This window comes from Mastomys coucha, unplaced genomic scaffold, assembly GCF_008632895.1.
Source record: "Mastomys coucha isolate ucsf_1 unplaced genomic scaffold, UCSF_Mcou_1 pScaffold20, whole genome shotgun sequence".
NCBI classification, from domain to species: Eukaryota; Metazoa; Chordata; class Mammalia; order Rodentia; family Muridae; genus Mastomys; species Mastomys coucha.
Window position 1 is genome coordinate 84,372,494 of NW_022196903.1, and position 17,057 is coordinate 84,389,550.

Sequence of the window (17,057 nt, forward strand, 5' to 3'; positions counted from 1 at the left end):
CACACACACACACACACACATGCACACACACACACACACACACGCACACACTCACATGCACACACTCACTCACCTGCTCCTCTTGCCCATAGACATTACAAGGCTCTACCTGTGTTCCTTCATCCTTGGTCATCATGCTCCAGAGACAGAGAAGTAGCTGTAAGGAGACTGAGCTGGGGACAGGATAGCTAGGCCGTGAGACCGGCATATGTGATATTACTGTGGGTCTGGGGCTACCATGGGAATGAGAGGCCAGTCAGAGGCACACGTCCCTTCAAGAGCCTGTTCTCCTCCTGAAGGTGGCATCTCACATGGGACAGAGGTAGACAGGGAGGCTTTTCAGGGAGGAAGTGCTGAGGAGGAGGACTGCCAGCAGGGCCCTGCGTGAAGGATAGAAGGGTCTTGTTTGACCCTTGAGGTGACCAAAAGTCAGAAAGAAGGACAGGGAGGGTGACAGTGGTCAAGGACCCTTCTCATGGGTCTGATTTCTGTCTTGGCAGATGCAGGCCACTGTTGTGGGGCTCCTGGCTGCAGTGGCCTCCCTGATGCTGGGCACAGTGTCCCACGAGGAGTTCGATTGGGCCAAGGTGGCCTTGCTGTGCACGAGCAGCGTCATCACCGCCTTCCTTGCTGCCTTGGCCCTAGGTGAGCCATGCCCATGGACCCCAGACCCCAGACCACAAGCCCCAAGTACCCCAGACACCAGGTCCCAGGCCCCAGGCTGGCTGCTTCTCTGCTGTTTTGTTAAGGTTCTCAGAGAGGTTTGCAATGAAGCTGCTGTGGCACTAGTATGGAACTCCAGAGGTGTGGTAGCGGGTGGGAAGAGCCCACTAGGTCCTCAGTCTGCCCTGTGCCCTGTCCCAGGTGTGTGTGTGTGTGTGTGTGTGTGTGTGTGTGTGTGTGTACATGTGTATGCCCAGAGAGCATGTGCATGCCCGAGGGAACTCGGCTGTCCCTTCTCTCAGCCTTGCCAGACTTCAGTTTGCTACTCCTTGCTGAAGTCAGGCACCTGACTGAGCATAGAAGCTTCTGGTTCATTGGCCTCTACATGTGTCAGCAGAACCACGTACAGGACCATGTGCAAATTAGCTCACAATTATAACAAGCCTTCTGCCTCAGCTTCCTGAGTGCTGGGATTACAAGCATGCATAGTAGTGTCTGTTATGGGGCTTCAGTGGGACCAGCACCAGCCCATTGACTCAGTTGTGTAAATTCAGGTTCACTTGGAGCTGGAGTTGAGAAAGAAGAAGCAGGGTGCTGGCTTGGTCACACAGGACAGAATGTGGCAGGTGGTGGCAGTATCAGGACAGAATCGAGGGTGAATGTAGTCCTTTTTATTCTTAGCTATTCGTTTTGTGGTACTAGGGACCGAGTGCAGGCAGGACCTTGCTGTAAATATTTCTAGAGTCAAAGGATTCTTGAGTTGGTGTTAAATTCTTAAAGCCAAGATGCCTAATGTTTTGAAGAACCAAGGGGAACCTGCTGACATAGGCTAAGCCCCAGCTAGCAATTAATGAGGCTTGCAAGGCTACATACAGAGCAGGTTTCCTCAGACAGAACGGAGGGTCCCCGGGCTGAGACCCTGGAGATGTGCTGCTCTGATCTCCCAGCCAAGCCATGAAGCCCATCACCATCTATATCTCAGGGTCATGTGTTTCATCATGTGACTCAGGGACAGTATAGCTGGGCTCCTGGGATAAGGGACTCCCAGAATGTCTCTGATGTCCGGGCAGAGCCTTCCACCCCGGTGGTGTTGGGACACACATCCACCTGTCCTCCCTCCTCAGCTTCCATTGGGGCTTGAACCTAAGAAATGTCTCCCAGGAAGGTTGCTCAAAGGACTCAGCAGATCCTGGAGGCCAGGTCCCTCTGCCCCTCAGGCTACTCTTGCCTAGAGCATCCTTGGAATAGCCCTCCATGCAGCGGAGGCTGTGAATGCTGTGTCCCTGTAATCCCAGGGGCTTCCAGAGGTCAGAAGCTACCTGCCTGCTCAGGCGTGTCTTCAGGGTTTTCAGGCCACCCTCTGCCACCCCCACAGGTTCCAGCCAGTGACAGAAACTTAGGGAGGTAGGCAGCCTGCTGAGCATCTAGGCTTTCATATATATATATATATATAAACTATTATGTTTCTGACCACCTGCTTGACCCTTCCTGAGGGTGGAGGAGGGAGCCTCTAAGCCATCTCACCACCAACTACTCCTTGGACCTCCTCCTTCTCCCACTGCAGGAATTCTAATGATCTGCATAGTGATTGGTGCTCGGAAGTTTGGGGTCAACCCTGATAACATCGCCACACCCATTGCAGCCAGCCTGGGAGACCTCATCACCCTGACCATCCTGGCCCTGATGAGCAGCTTCTTCTACAACCACAAAGGTAGGGAAGGCTCTAGGGAGGGGCATGAGCAGATGTCTCTCTCTTACACACACACACACACACACACACACACACACACACACACACAAGCAGCTCAAGTCTACAGTTGTTGGAAATGTCTAGCACAGCTCAGTGCCCCGTGGGAAGGGTTTGGAGGTTTGAGAAATAAGCAACAGGTACAGATAAAACAGTGCCCTCCACTGTACCTGGGGCACCGATGTCCAGGCTGGACTGATTCCTGTACTGTCTGTCCTCTTAGGTGACAATGAGGAGCCTCAGAATCAGATAAGATGACCTAGTTGTACTTTTCGGCCAGTCTGACAAGCACAGGAGTTCATTATTTGCATTTCATTTGCAAAGCAAATAAGAGCCCCACCTCCCTCCTCTCACAGCACTGCACATGCTCAGGAAGAAGGTGGGCCTGGCCCCAGGAGTCAGGTCTTCAGGGACTGGGAAGTGAGTTAGCTGTCTCCAGTGACTGGGAAGTGAGTTAGCTCACACATGAAGGAGCTGTCAGGAAGATGCATGAGTGTGAGGTGGGAGCTGGAGGGCTCCTGTCAGAAGTTATGGAGAGCCTGGCCAGGGCGCCTTCCCAAGACACTTGCACAGGCTGCTGTGTCCCTGAGTGTTAGTGGGATGGCGCAGAAGCTGGCCATAGAAGCACTTTGTCTGTAGCTAGCTTGGAGCACCTGTGGCAGATGAAGGGACCATAATTGTGGGCTGTGGGGAATAAGGGGGTGGTGGTGACACCACACCCAGAGACACCACCCAGAGTAGAGTGGGACGCACAGCATGTATAGCCATCTAGCACTGGGGCTACTCAGGAGAGTAGGAACAAGGTGCAAGGATGATTCTAAGTGAGTCAATGTTCTGTGCACATGTGGGAAGTGGAGTTAGAGAACCAGGCAGGAAGAGAACAGAGGCAAGGGCCCTGGGTAGGTGGAACACTGACCTCACAGCTGGAGGTGGCTCTGGGAAATGAGTGGCTACCGGGCCAGCCTGATCTATATCCCACAATAATACAGAATAATAATACAGAATAATAATGTCTTACCCAGGAGAAAGCTTCATCCTGATCCCACCCCTGCAGCCATGTGCCCTGGTAACTGCTATAAGCCGAGATATGGAGAACTGTCATGCATCTGCTACCTGCTCATACCCTGTCCTAGTGCTGTTTATTATACTGCATACGCTCAGGAAGATGGTGGGCCTGGCCCACTGGGTAAGGGAAAACCTGACCAAGGGTCTTGACAATTGCCAGAGCATCAGAGAAGTGCAGGGATGGGGCAGGACAGAGAGGGGCTTCCCATTGCTTAACTGTTGCTCTTTGGCAGGTATGGTGAGACAGCCCTCTAAATGGCAAGTGCTCTCCGTTCCCAACTTATATCTCACCTATGAAAGACCATACTCCAACCAGCTCCTATGTGCCAGCCTTGGCCATTTGAGCTTTGTATGTCTGCTTTCCCTCAGACACATGGTATCTGACACCTCTGGTCTGCGTCGGCTTCTTGGCTCTCACCCCTCTGTGGATCTTCATTGCCAAGCAGAACCCGCCCATCATGAAGATCCTGAAGTATGGGTGGTTTCCCATCATCCTAGCTATGATCATCAGCAGGTGAGCAGCGTGGGACAACGGCCCCTCAGTTCTGTGACAGAAATGCCTGCCGGAAACAACTTCAGGGAAGGAAGGCTTACTTTTCTCTCTGCTTCAGGGGCTTCAGTCTGTGATCACTGGGCCATGTGCTCTAGGATAGACTGTAACCCCAGAAGCACATCATAGTGAAGGCCGTTCACTTCAGAGGTGCTCATGATATGGGAAGAGGCCAGGCCAAGATGTGGCTTCCAGGGAGTCACATCCCTAGTGACCTCCTCCTTCTATCTAGCCATACCTCCTGCCTTTCACTACCTCCCAACAGGAAGATTCTTAATCTATCAAGGGGTTAATCCATCCCTCAAGTCAGAGTCCCAGTGATCAGTCACTGTCAAACCCTCTCTGGAAATGTCCTGATAGGCACATGTGGTGCTGATTGCCTGGTGAATCTAAATCTATCAAGTAAGCAGGTGAGATAGGCAGAGGCAGGGCGATCTCTGAGTCTGAGGCCAACCCAGTCTAGATGAGTCCAAGGCTGTCTAGGGCTACATAGTGAGATCTCCTTTTTTTTTTTTTAAATAGCCACCACAATCCACCCCTTGTCAAGCTGGCACACAGACAAATCACTTCAAACCATAACATCCCACTGTCATTCCCAAAAGTTCACCTCTATCTTACAGTGCAAAATGTGTGCGGGTTAGTGGCAGGCATCCCCATGGTGCTAACAAACTCCACGTTATCTAGCAATGTAAGCTCAAGGTCTCTTCTGAGACTAGACTCTCTCTGTAAGTCAAAAACAAAGTTGTATGCTCCCAACACACAGTGATTCAGAGAAAACATAGTAGACTACCAGACTAAGACTGTAACATGGCAAGGCAGGTTTTAAATCTGTAGCCCTGTGTCTGGCATCCGGGGCACATGGTTGTGTGATAGGGGCTTCAATGGGCTTGGGAAGTCCAGCCCCTATGGCCTTTTATCACCTGCCCACAGGGTCTCTATATTTGCCGCCTCTATACCGTGGCACCTTGAACATCCTGGAGGCCCCCTTTAGCCTAGGCTTGACCCTCCCAGCTTCACACATCACCCCCTCAGGCTGCCTGAAGAGATCCTCATCTTGCCATACATTGCCTGACTCTGAGGACTTCTTCTGAAATGTAGATGGGAGCCTCTATGACCTCCTACGCTTGCATTCCTCACGCTTGCAAAGCAGTACTGTGTGTTCAGCACCAAGGTCTTCCACTAGCTCCAAAGTATCCCTTGGACCATGTCTACAGCAGCCGTTGAGCGCAGGGTGCTCAATTCAGAAAGATACTCCCTAGCTAGCCCTGCAGGTAGCAAGGGAGTCCAGCCACTGAGGAATTCAAATATTTAGCTTCTTTCCTGGAGCCAGGGATGGGTCAGGTCTGGTCAATTCCTGAGATGCCTTCAGGCATTCCCGTTGTCCCAGTGCAAAGTGCTTGGCTTCTCTTGACTGTCACTAATCTCTTTGACAGCCACATCCTCTGCAGTTTTTCTAGACTTGTATATTTTCCTCAGGTCCTTCTGATCTGCTTTCTCACTGTAAATCTAACTAAACCCAGCCAGAATTACTATACTACAGCCTGAGTGCTGTGCTGCCTCAACATTTCCTCCAAATAAGTTATTTATATCCAGCCCCAGCACTTTCAAGGCATAACTGAAATAAGCAAAATTCCTTTTTTACCCCTTTGTACATAAATACATTTTACTTTGAGCAAACTCACACCCCAGGCTTCCACATCCAACTCCTCAGGATTCTCTCCCGTTGCTTTTCCCAACTTCAGGTCCTCCACGGATGGATGGATGGATGGATGGATGGATGGATGGATGGATGGATGGATGGATGGATATCCATCCTACTGAGCCCATTTACTGCTGTCTGTCTACATGCACTTGGCTGCAGGGGCTGCCCACTGTAGCATAGGCTGTCTACCAGGGGCCCCGCCTGGAAGAAAACTGACTTTCTGTCCCGCAGAACCTATTGATGCCTTTGTTTTCTCAGCTAGTAGTGGGCCTCGTGAGTCAGTCCTAGTCCTACTGGAATATTGTTACAAAATTCTTTACCAGGATATATCGTTAATGGCTCCTAGCTCAGTTTCCTGTGGAGCCCTCATTCCTGTCAGAAGCCCCAGAGAAGCCCTTCACTGCCTCAAGTTTCTGTTGCCACCCTGATCTCTCACTAACTCCACTCAGAACGTTCTAAGCTTCCCTAGCCCAGATCGCCAGATTTCTCCAGCTTGGTCAGGATTGGCCACACGAGTGACTTCGTGTCTCTGGTGCTAATTTTCCTTGTGGTTGCTGTTTGTGTCACTGACAAAAACACCTGACAGAAACAACCTGGGGGAGAGGAACTGATTTGCTCATGGTTTTAGAGGGTTCAGCAGGGTTGGTTGGCCCTGTGCTGGTAGGCAGAACGTGGAGATGAGTCTATGTGTGTAGAAAAGAAGAAAAGACCAGGGCAGGGTGTGGCCCCAGGGACACATCCCAGGAGGCACAGCCAGAAGTGTGCCCCAGCAATCTACAGGTGTTTCTTATTCCAGCCAAGTTCCTCAACCCCCTCCCTCCCAAGAGCCCTAGAACACTCAAGTGAGGGTGGCAGGTGCTGGTACGGCCTCTCCACAGAGAGTTCTGTCTTGCCTGTGTTCTGGTGTGAGTGAGCTGCACTCACCGGACACTCTGAACCTCTTACCTAGGCCTCATCCACTCTTCTGAGGCAGAGTGCAGAAGTACTGACAGCTAGGAAGGCTGAAGCTGGGCAGAGCAATCGAGAAGTGCACAGCCCAGCTCCACGGCCTGTCCTGATGCTGTGGGATACTGGCCATAATGAGACACCTGTGCAGGTGTCTTAGCGTTACTATTCGTCTTAGTTAGGGTTTGCATTGCTGTGAACAGGCACCATGACCAAGGCATCCCTTGCAAAGAACAACATGTAATCGGGGCTGGCTTAGAGGTTCAGAGGTTCAGTCCATCATCATCAAGGCGGGAAGCATGGCAGCGTCCAGGCAGACACGGTGCTGGAGAAGGAGCGGAGAACTCCCCATCTTGATGGGAAGGTAGCCAGGAGAAGACTGGTTGGTTCTTTGGCACTGGATGGAGACTGAGTGTATGATCTCTAAGCCCACCGTCACAGTGACTCACTTCCTCCAACGAGGCCAACAAGTGACACACAGACTAATAGTGCCACTTTCCATGGGCCAAACATAGTCAAACCACCACACTATTGCTGTGATAAAACATCATGACCAAAAATAACTTGGGGAGGAAAGGGATTATATCAGCTTACAACTTAAGAGTCTATCACTAAGGGAAGTGTAGGCAGGAGCTCAAAACAGGACTCTGAAGGCAAAAACTGAAGCAGGGGCCACGGAGAAGTGCTATTTACTGGTTTGGTCCCCATGGCTTGTTCAGGTTACTTTTTTATATAACCCAAGATCACCTGTCCAGGGGTGGCACCACCCACACTAGGCTGGGCCCTCCCCATCAGTCATCAATCAAGAAAATGCATCACAGACTTGCCTACAGGCCAATCTGGTGAGCTTAATCAAGGTCCCTTCTTCCCAGATATGTGTAGGTTTTTGTCGGGTTGACAAAAAGCCACCCAGCATAGTGGCTATCTGAGTCCCTCATCCTAGTCACTGTCCCAGCATAGCTGCTGGTGAGACCCGGAGGGCTGTAGAGTTAGTTGGTCCTACCATGTTCTCTGGTAGGAAACTGCTGTCCATTCTGTGGTTGCAGCAGACATTCTGTGCAGGGAAGGAATGGTATTTTTCAAGCCCAGGAAGGTGGCCAATGGACAGTTGGCCTGGCCACTCTAATGTCAGCTCCATTCTCTCCCCAGTTTTGGAGGCCTCATCCTGAGCAAAACCATTTCAAAACATGAGTTTAAAGGCATGGCTGTCCTGACTCCAGTCATATGTGGTAAGTGGTGGGCGGGGCTCCTCTTAGGGACCCTGGGCTGGGTAGGGACTGAATACTGGTATACAAGCCTTGGGTTGTGAGGTGACTGGGCAAGCTGAGGCTGCACAGCCTGCAGGTTCTGTTAGGCTTGATGTTCTCAGATGGGCTCTGAAGGGGCCCCACAGGATAAGGGGAATGAAGAACACCAATTTGCTTTTGACAGGGTCTCACTTTGTATATCAGAGCACCCTGGAACACACTACTCTGTGTAGTGCAGGTTGACCTTGAACCCGTGTGATGATCTTTCTACCTTAGTCTCCCAAGTACTGGTATTATAGGAGCAAGCACTAGGCCAGGTTTGCTTAGTTTGTTTTAGAGTCATTGATGGCATTAAAACTTAGACATTTACACATGAGACTCTAGATTCCTGTCTTCATCTTAAAAATGAAGCCCATGACAGTAGTGGGTTTACTCTCTAGGCATGGCGACAACCAGCACGACCTGTGAGGCACTCGGTCCCACACGTCCCCACTGTCCTGCATGGACTCACTTCCTTCCACTGCCTTACTGTCATTGGTCTGCAGGATTTGGGGTGCTAACACCCTGACTCCTCTCCTAACTGCTCAGAGATGTCAGCTAGGGCTAGCTGGAGCCATTCCCGGCCTGAAGGAAGTGCTGCCTGGCCGGGCCTTCCTGCCATCCTAGCTGTGGGAAGCTGCATTCTGGTTACCAGGGAGCCGACAGATTGAGAGGTTGGGAACTGGGATAAAGAACAGAATCTATAAGCATAATGAATTTCTTTCCCTTCTTCTTTTTAAAGTTGTGCACTTTAAAAAGTCAAGAGAAGTAAATGCCCAGCTATCCTCTGCCTGCAGGTCAATGCCTTTCTTCACTGGGGCCACCCACGTGACTGATCTCAGACTCTGGGCCATCTCCCTGGCCTAGCTAGGGAGAGTTGTTGCTAGGCTGTGGACTCCTGTCAGGGGCATGCCAAGAGAAGGCTGTGGCCAGCTAGACCACCTCGTCCTGCAGGGATCACATCCTCACCAGGATGTCTCAGAATTCCAGGGTGTGAACATGCTCTTGTTCTTCTGGGCTCCTGGGTCTTATTTGCCGCGGACCGGGGTTTCTCGCGGGGTCCCTTGTTCCGCGGGACGATGGATTCTGGCCAGGTGGACACAGGATTCGGCTTTGACAAACAGACTACACACGAGTGGTGTTAAATCTGAGTGTATTTCTTTTAAAAACAACATGAGGCTTTTACAATCATTGCAAAAGAGAAATGAAAAATCTGGCAGCTCAACAGTTGAGGTACCTCTGAGGCTATCTGAAACATACTAGGTCTAAAGCAGCAGCTATCTCTTCTGAACTGGTGCTGTATCCCCCTGGCCCAAGTGCTCTGGGCCCGGGGGACTGCGAGAGATACATGAATCTGAGTCCTAGCCCATCTAAGTTCTAGTGCTAGTCTTGCATGTGAGTCCAAGCCCTTCTTCCCCCAGTCCTAGTGCTAGACAGAAGTCACGTAGGCAAAACGACCCCCACACACCAAGGTCAACAGGGTCTGGTAGCTAGGTGTGAAACAGGAGGAAGAGGGGTGGAGCCCTCCCTGTTGAGGTATTCTTATGCTAATTCTCTGTTTCTAGCTGGAGGCAGGCAGAGGGGAATCGACCTAACACTTTCAGCTAATGTCTTAGAGTGAAAGAAACCTTTCAATTACTCTCTAGTACTTAAAACATTAAACTAGGATAGTTGGAAACATTGTGTCGGCCAGGAGACAATGCCCAATCTTAACCATTTACAAATCATTTCTTGGGGTACCTTTATGCCTAATTATGAGGCCGTGTTGATGATTGGAAAGACTAATCTGAAACATGTCTGAGTTAGGGGAATACCAGCGACTAGTCTGAAATCCAGGAGGCACAGAACCCCTTTTGGATTCTTATTGCCTCTTATCCTTTATCAGGATTTTATTCCCGATATTTTGGATGTGACTGGAGTAGACGAGTGTGCGTAGCACTTATTGATGTCTTGTACACCATTCTTCAGCATCTTGAGTCTCCCTGAAGACACCCTTCACTGGATGCCCAGCAAATCTGGGTGGCAAGGAAAAGGGAGATAGGGAATGGCTGCACCAATCAAGGACACCATCCTAAAGAAAGCAGTTTACAGGAAGAGCTAGAAGCCAGAGGTTGAAAGTGCCACACCCTCTCTCCTCACAGGTGTTGGTGGCAACCTGGTGGCCATTCAGACCAGCCGCATCTCCACCTTTCTGCATATGTGGAGCACACCTGGGGTCCTCCCTGTCCAGATGAAAAGATTCTGGCCTAACCCCTGCTTCATTTTCTGCTCTTCAGGTCAGTATGCTGTCTGATGAGGCCACATGACCTTCTTATCCCCCACCCCCTTGTTCTTATGTTTGCAAGGGGTCTCACTATGCTGCACAGGCTAGCCTTGAATCCCTGGGCTCAGGTGGCAATGATGTCTACCTCACAAGTAATGGTGACCACATGTGCATGCTCCCATGTTTTCTAAAGCCATTCACAAACTGGAAGACAGCTTTCTGTTATTTATGCATCCTGCATTTTACTTAATTCTTACTGTTTACACATGGTTTTCCTACAAATTTTCTTGAGTGTGTAGTCCAGCTGCCCCGCTTGACATGTGCTGTGTATTGGGGGGTACTCACCCACTTCACAGCTTCCCTTTTAGGCTTTCTTTACATGCCTTTGATGGAGAAAAGTTGAGGCTGAAGAGATGGCTGTGTCAGGAGAACAGGTTTGCTGTACAGGTGTAAAGACCTGAGTTCGATCCCTAGAACCCATATTACAAAACAAAACAACAGCAAAGAACAGGCATGGTCCACTTGTGTCCCCGGTACTGGGAAGTGGCCCTGAGTGAATTCCTGGGGCTTATTGGCCAGCAAGCCTCACCCCATGGGTGAGCTTCAGGGCAATCAATAAGAGACTGTCTAAAAAATAAACAGCTCTTGAAGAAACACACAAACACACACACACACACACACACACACACACAGTTGCCTGGGAATGTAGCTCGGTTGACTGTGTTCAAGGCCCAGCATCATGTTCAAGTGGACACAGTGTTGCACACCTGAAATCCCAATACTCGGGAGGTGGGGGCAGGAGAATCAGAAGTTGAAGGCCATCCTGGGCTATATGATAGCCTGCTCTTCTTTGCTGCCCCAAATGTGGTTTCTGTGGAGCTGGGGATGAATACCTCAGGGTCTTGCACATGCTCAGTAAATGCAGTGTCACGAAGCTACACTCTGTTCTAACAAGTAAAACCAACCAAACACAACTATCTTAGTTCACTGGTTCCTTTAGTTCATGTTGTTGTTGGAAGTCTCAGAGTTTGCCGTGTGATCTCCTGACTTTTCCTGACTCTCAGGAGGACAGTGATAACTGTGTTTGAGAAGGGGGGTCACATTCACCTGCTATCATTTCCAAGGGTTCTGCTGTTGGGTCTGGGTTGGGTGAAGTTCACTCTCTAGGGATCCTTAAACTCACGAGAGCAGAGGAAAGCAGAGCTCAGAGCTCGCTGGTGCCCCAGCTGCATGGACAGGACTGAGGTACAAGGAGCCACTCGGGGGCCCTGCGAGCATGTCACACTCCCCAGTCTCTCCCCCACACCAGTGTCAGGCCTCAGCCTATGTCCCCTCCACCCAGGGATCTTAAGGGCTTCTTCCACTTATACACACTTCCTGATCTGAGATTTTTTTTTATTTTTATCCATCTATCTATCTATCTATCTATCATCTCTCTACCTACCTACCTACCTACCTACCTACCTACCTACCTACCTATCAATCTATTATCTTTTAGTATTTCTTGCCATTTGAAATGGCCTCTGCTTGGCCACTTACGTGATTCTGATCTCTTCCCTCAAACATCAGTCCCTTGAAGGAAGGGAAGGCCAGGACTGAGTTCCCACTTAATAGAGTGTGCTGCATCCTAGGTATTAGTAGGTGAAGGAACTTGGGTGCCTTGTTGGGGACTCTTCTTTGCCAAGATGGCCTCTGCAAGTAGGTAGATTTTGTGACCCTCTTGGTTCCATTCCTTCTAGAAATCAATTCTGTATCGGCACGAGTCCTGCTCTTTCTGGTGGTCCCAGGACACCTGATTTTCTTCTACCTCATCTGCCTGGTGGAAGGCCAGTCAGTGACAAGCAGCAAGGTCTTCATGTTGCTGTACCTGGTGGCAGGCATGGTCCAGGTGAGGGTGACAGTGGCAGAGACACACAGCCTTCAGGGCCTCTCAGCTAGCATCAGTGGTGCTGTGGGAAGTACCGAGCGCCGACCCCATCATACGAAGATTCAGCCAACTTGCTCAAGCCCAGTGGCATGGCCTAGACAGAGGCCACCGTGCTGTGTGCCCCACGCCTCGCACCACGTCTCCACTGCACACTGCATGTTGCATGGTTGCACCTCACCCTGAACACTTTGCACTGTACTCCACATGCCGCACAATGCTGGAGCAGCAGCTGTGGACACATTGCGTTCTGCACAGGAAGCTGAGCCGGCTGTCTACCCCTCACAGAAGCTCCTACTTAAGGCACAGATAGTTTTCCTCCAGGCAGGGTGGCATATGGATGAAGTAGATAGTCTTTCCTTCCAGCAGGATAGCATGTGGACAGTGTGAGAGATTAGGCTGCTGCTGCTTTGGGGCTGGCGGGAGTCCTCAGCACTGCCGAGATGCCAGCTGGCTAATGTCCCTGATGGCCTAGAGTGTCAGCAGAGAGGCCAATAGACACTACGGCCGGCAGTTTCAGGAGGGTTCACTGAAGCGTTTGTCTCTACACATAGGCAAGTCCAAGTTTACTTAGGGAAAAGGAACAAAGCAGGAACTAATAAAGACTGTAGGGACTGTGGGACCAGGGTAGGGCCATGTGGATTGCTCCTTGGAAGCTTCCTGAGGGACTCAGCAAATCTCCCAAGGGACGGGTTCAAGCAGGGAAGGTCCTGGCTGGTGAGAGGCATCCTGCCGGTGTAGCACTTCAGAGGCCAGGGCAGGTCCCAGCTGCTAGAAGGGGTTTATGATGGTTGAGTCCAGAGCCTTCTTTAGATGACAGACGACCCTATTCTGTGTTGCTGGGTAATGAAGTTGATTTGCTTACACTTAAAGTTGCTAGGGGGTCCAACCAGCACGTGACAGACATTGGAAAGTGGACAGGGAGCCAGCCGTGAGTATGCATTAGAAAGCCAGTCAGTAGCCACATCCCCAGCCTGGCATCTTAACCACCTGTTCTGAGAACCCAGGGGACTTGGTCCACTCCCTCAAGAAGTATCAGTTTATTCACGACCTTCCCGTTTCTCACTAAGCCCCAGCTCAGAAAGGTCCTCCCCCCACCTCAGTGCCACAGTGGAAACCAAGCTTCCAACACATGACCAAGGCACTGCAGGCCCCAAGCAAGCTGGAGAAGGGGAATATACTGGGGTTGGTAGTGTCCTTGGTTGTCTCTGAGTCTCTGATTCGTGTTGTCCATCTCTCTCCTCTTCTGGCAGGTGGTAATCTTGCTGTACCTGGCAGAAGTGATGGTTCGGCTGACCTGGCACCAAGCCCTGGATCCTGACAATCACTGTATCCCCTACCTCACAGGCCTGGGGGACCTGCTGGGCACGAGCCTGCTAGCACTGTGCTTCCTCTTGGACTGGTTACTGAGGGGCAAAGCTAGTCTTGAGGAGCTGGTCTCAGAGCTGGTTTCTGTGCCTCCCTGACTGAGCCTACCACTCGCGGGTCTCCGTGAAACTTTCCCTCAAGTCCACAGTGTCTGGCAGGCCGTTCCCCCTGCTGGGGCCTCAAGCTGCTAAACATCTCTCTGCGTGGGCAGTGGCCTCATCAGTCTGCCAGGGAGACAAGCACGCACCTTGATTCTAAAGTTGGTAGCCGAGCCTGAGGTAGAGCCCTGACATCAGAAGCTCTGCTTGCAAGTGTGTGAGTATGTATGCCTGGATTCTGTGTGTGTGTGTGTGTGTGTGTGTGTGTGTGTCTGTGTGTGTCTGTGTGTGTCTGTGTGTGTGTGTGTAGGGCAGGCTGTTCTAAGCTGAAGATGCTGAGGAAGGAGCCTGTTGGTACAACCTGGATTGGTGATCCATTGGGTGGATCGGGATGGGACTCCTCTGCGTCCCCAGGTTTCAGGACTACCCATGCCCTTAACTCTGCTGCCATCATTGGGCTCAGCTCCCTGGGCTCATGCTACTAGTTTTCTGGGCCCAGTGACCATACACCTTCACCCCAGGCAGGCCCTGTGTCCCCCTCATCTATACTCCAGCATTTAATCTTGTGGCTGCTTTTCTTTTTATTTCCCACTTTCTCTGTTTTACAGCAGAACCTTCCGTCTAGGTTCTGGCAATCAAGAGATATATAATAAAACATAGCTGATATGCACTTGGTGTTCTCCGTCCTTCAGGTAGTCAGGGGGCACTGTGAGGCTCAGTCTCCAAGCAGTCGATGATTTTTCTCTAGTGCGCCATTTCTCTTGGTTTGGTTGAGTGTGCATGTCACCTGCCAACTGCTTAAAGGAAGATGATGTGCTGACCCAACACTGTGCCCATCCATCTCCAGCTGGACTCCCATTTGCCAGTCCCAGGTAGGAGCTCAAGGCCTAGGGAATAGGTTAATGTCCCACAAGGTCACCCTCCTTATAGGCACAGAGCCAGGTGGGTGAGAATGAGCTGAGGGGTGTCGTTGGGCACTCTATAGCACAAGTGTGGGCCAGGCCCCAGGTACCTGGGCAGAGCCCTCCTCTCTGTCCTGAGCCAGTCAATGTCACAGAGGCATTAAGCATTGGTTGTTGGCTTATTTATTTATTATTAGCTATTTTATTGGGCTCTTATACCTCTATGTCCCTTCCAACCCTTATTCCACCATTCCATTCTAATCCTTTTTAACCCCCTAACACTAGGTAGAAGAGAAAGAAGGTTAGAAGGAGCAGAGGGAGCACAGATTTCTTTAGACTACCTCCTGCTGATTAGGGGCAAGTCCAGTCTTCCTCATCAGGCTATCTCTAAACAGCAATCCAGCAATGGACCAGAAGGATTGAGGGCAACATCAGGGAAAGCAGCAGCTATGACAGGTCATATTGGGCTCTCTCATTTATACCCTCTCCAGAGTCCCCAGAATTAAACTATCTGCTGCTGGCAAAAATCACACCCCTGCTAGCACACGAGGCAAATCATAATCACCCACTGTGACACCACCTCTTACCTCACACCTGGGATTACGACAAAAAACATTCCTATAACATAAGTGGGGTTTTTAAGAAACCAACATTCTTACTACAATTGGCTCTTATCAGTTCTGCGAAAGAAGCAGATAGAGCCATAGAATAATATGGTTACGGTAAAAAGAGCTGAGCTTCCATTGCACTTGCTGAGTGTGGTCATGCACATATCAGGTTTCAGACTGAATTTTAAACCATAACTTGGCTCAAACACGTCTTTGTTCAGTGAGAAGGGAGGTGGTGTGGTGGATCAGGCCATACACTGAAGCTTGGTTCTCTCGACTTCTGAAGCACTGTGTGATGTGCAGTCAGGTTTTGTGAAGAAGAATCATGTCCTTTCTGGTGAGAGTGACAGCTGGAAGGGGTGCTGTGTTCAGTGCCTCATGGATTTGCAAATCGCACATTTTAGGTAAAATAATTTCACCTAAGCTGCTATAAGATTAGACAGGCAGCAGACCCTAAACAGCAATCACAGCCTTTCCTTGGTGTGGGTGAAACTTTAGGAAGTCTGTTCTGGGTCTAGCCCATTGTCTAGCCCAGTGGTTCTCAACCTGTGGGTTGCAACCCTTTCGGGGGTTAAGTATCAATCAGCTATCCTGCATATCAGGCATTTACATTAGATTCATAATAGTAACAAAATTACAGTTATGAAGTAGCAACGAAGTAATTTTATGGTTGGGAGTTGCCACCACATGAGGAACTGTATTAAAGGGTCTCAGCATTGGGAAGGTTGAGAACCGCGGCTTTAGACATTTCCACGATCCATTGAGAAATAGTTCTTTGCTGTTGTAAAGATTAAGTACAAAACTACCATGTTTTTGAATCCTACCAGCTCCCGAGTTGCCCAACAACCTTTCACATTTCTAACTTGCCTCAAGTGCTGAATGACTCTTGAACAGTCTAGCTGAACTCTTTGGTAATGTCTCCTATAGCTGTAGGAGAATTTGGGGTATGGTTTTAGTGGGATAACCATCATGACCATCACCGCAGATAGCAAGGCATGCCCGGTGCTGAAGCAGTATATGAGAGCTTACTTACATACTTGGTCCACAAGCAAGAGACAGACAGATAACTGGGAATCGCATGGGCTTTCGAAACTTCAAAGCCCACCCCCAGTGACACACCTCCTCCAGCAAGACTACACCTTCTAATTCTTCCAAAACTTCCAGCCCATGGGGGCCATTCTTATTCAAACCACCACACAAGAAGTCATTAGAAAATGTCATTAAAAAAAAGAATGTATACTAAAATGTGTGGCACAGCCACATTTTCTAGAATGTGGTCTCTATGGAGCTAGACCTAGGGCTGCTGAGCAGGAGCTTCCAAAATCTGAATGATTCAGTCAGCCTGTGTGTAGTGGAGGGGTGAGTGAGATGGGAGCTCACATAGCCTTGAAGCTGCTATTGAAGGAGAAGCAGGAGGTAAGGTGTTGAGGCATCCCCCAAGGAGGTCTGGATGAACTGTAGGTGAACTGGGGTATGGGACCACACATCTGAAGCCTGAGCAAGTTCAGTATTTGATGAGCACTTAGCCATGGCAGAGGTAGAAAAGGGGTACAGAAAGTTAAGGGGAGCCCAAGAGATCTTCCCAGAGACCCAGGAGGGTGCAGGAAGGGTGGCCATCACTGCTTGACATTACTGAAATTGAAAGACTCAGCTTCTTCAAGGTGTCTGCTGACTTTGGGAATGGGGGACTTGGGCGAGAAGTACAGAAGGAAACTGATAGGCCAGAGTCAAGTGGCGGGGGTGGGGAAAGAGGCCTGAGCTGGACCTTAGGGGGTGAAGGGCAAGTCCATGAAACCCTGTTCCCTGCTGGGCCAGTGCTCCACAGAGCTGGAACTGAGCTGGGACTCACAGATACCTCTAGAGACTTAGCTGTAGTTTCTGCCTGGTGTTGTGACTGCTCACGATCTTTGAGCATCTCAAAGATGGCTTTTTTTTT

General features: G+C 50.2%; 1 protein-coding gene across 7 annotated transcripts in view; it reads left to right on the forward strand.

Moving 5' to 3' along the window:
* Slc41a3 (solute carrier family 41 member 3) overlaps nucleotides 1-14,281 on the forward strand; it is a 48,949-nt gene extending 34,668 nt beyond the window's left edge. For all 7 annotated transcript variants that reach the window (XM_031382568.1, XM_031382569.1, XM_031382566.1 and 4 more), the window contains 7 exons: nucleotides 501-645; nucleotides 2,228-2,374; nucleotides 3,845-3,989; nucleotides 7,822-7,901; nucleotides 10,100-10,234; nucleotides 11,961-12,109; nucleotides 13,399-14,281. In XM_031382568.1, the coding sequence (XP_031238428.1) occupies nucleotides 501-645; nucleotides 2,228-2,374; nucleotides 3,845-3,989; nucleotides 7,822-7,901; nucleotides 10,100-10,234; nucleotides 11,961-12,109; nucleotides 13,399-13,611 (1,014 nt within the window). In that variant the 3' untranslated portion in view covers nucleotides 13,612-14,281. The remainder of the gene's footprint in view (nucleotides 1-500; nucleotides 646-2,227; nucleotides 2,375-3,844; nucleotides 3,990-7,821; nucleotides 7,902-10,099; nucleotides 10,235-11,960; nucleotides 12,110-13,398) is intronic.
* Nucleotides 14,282-17,057: the final 2,776 nt, after the last annotated feature.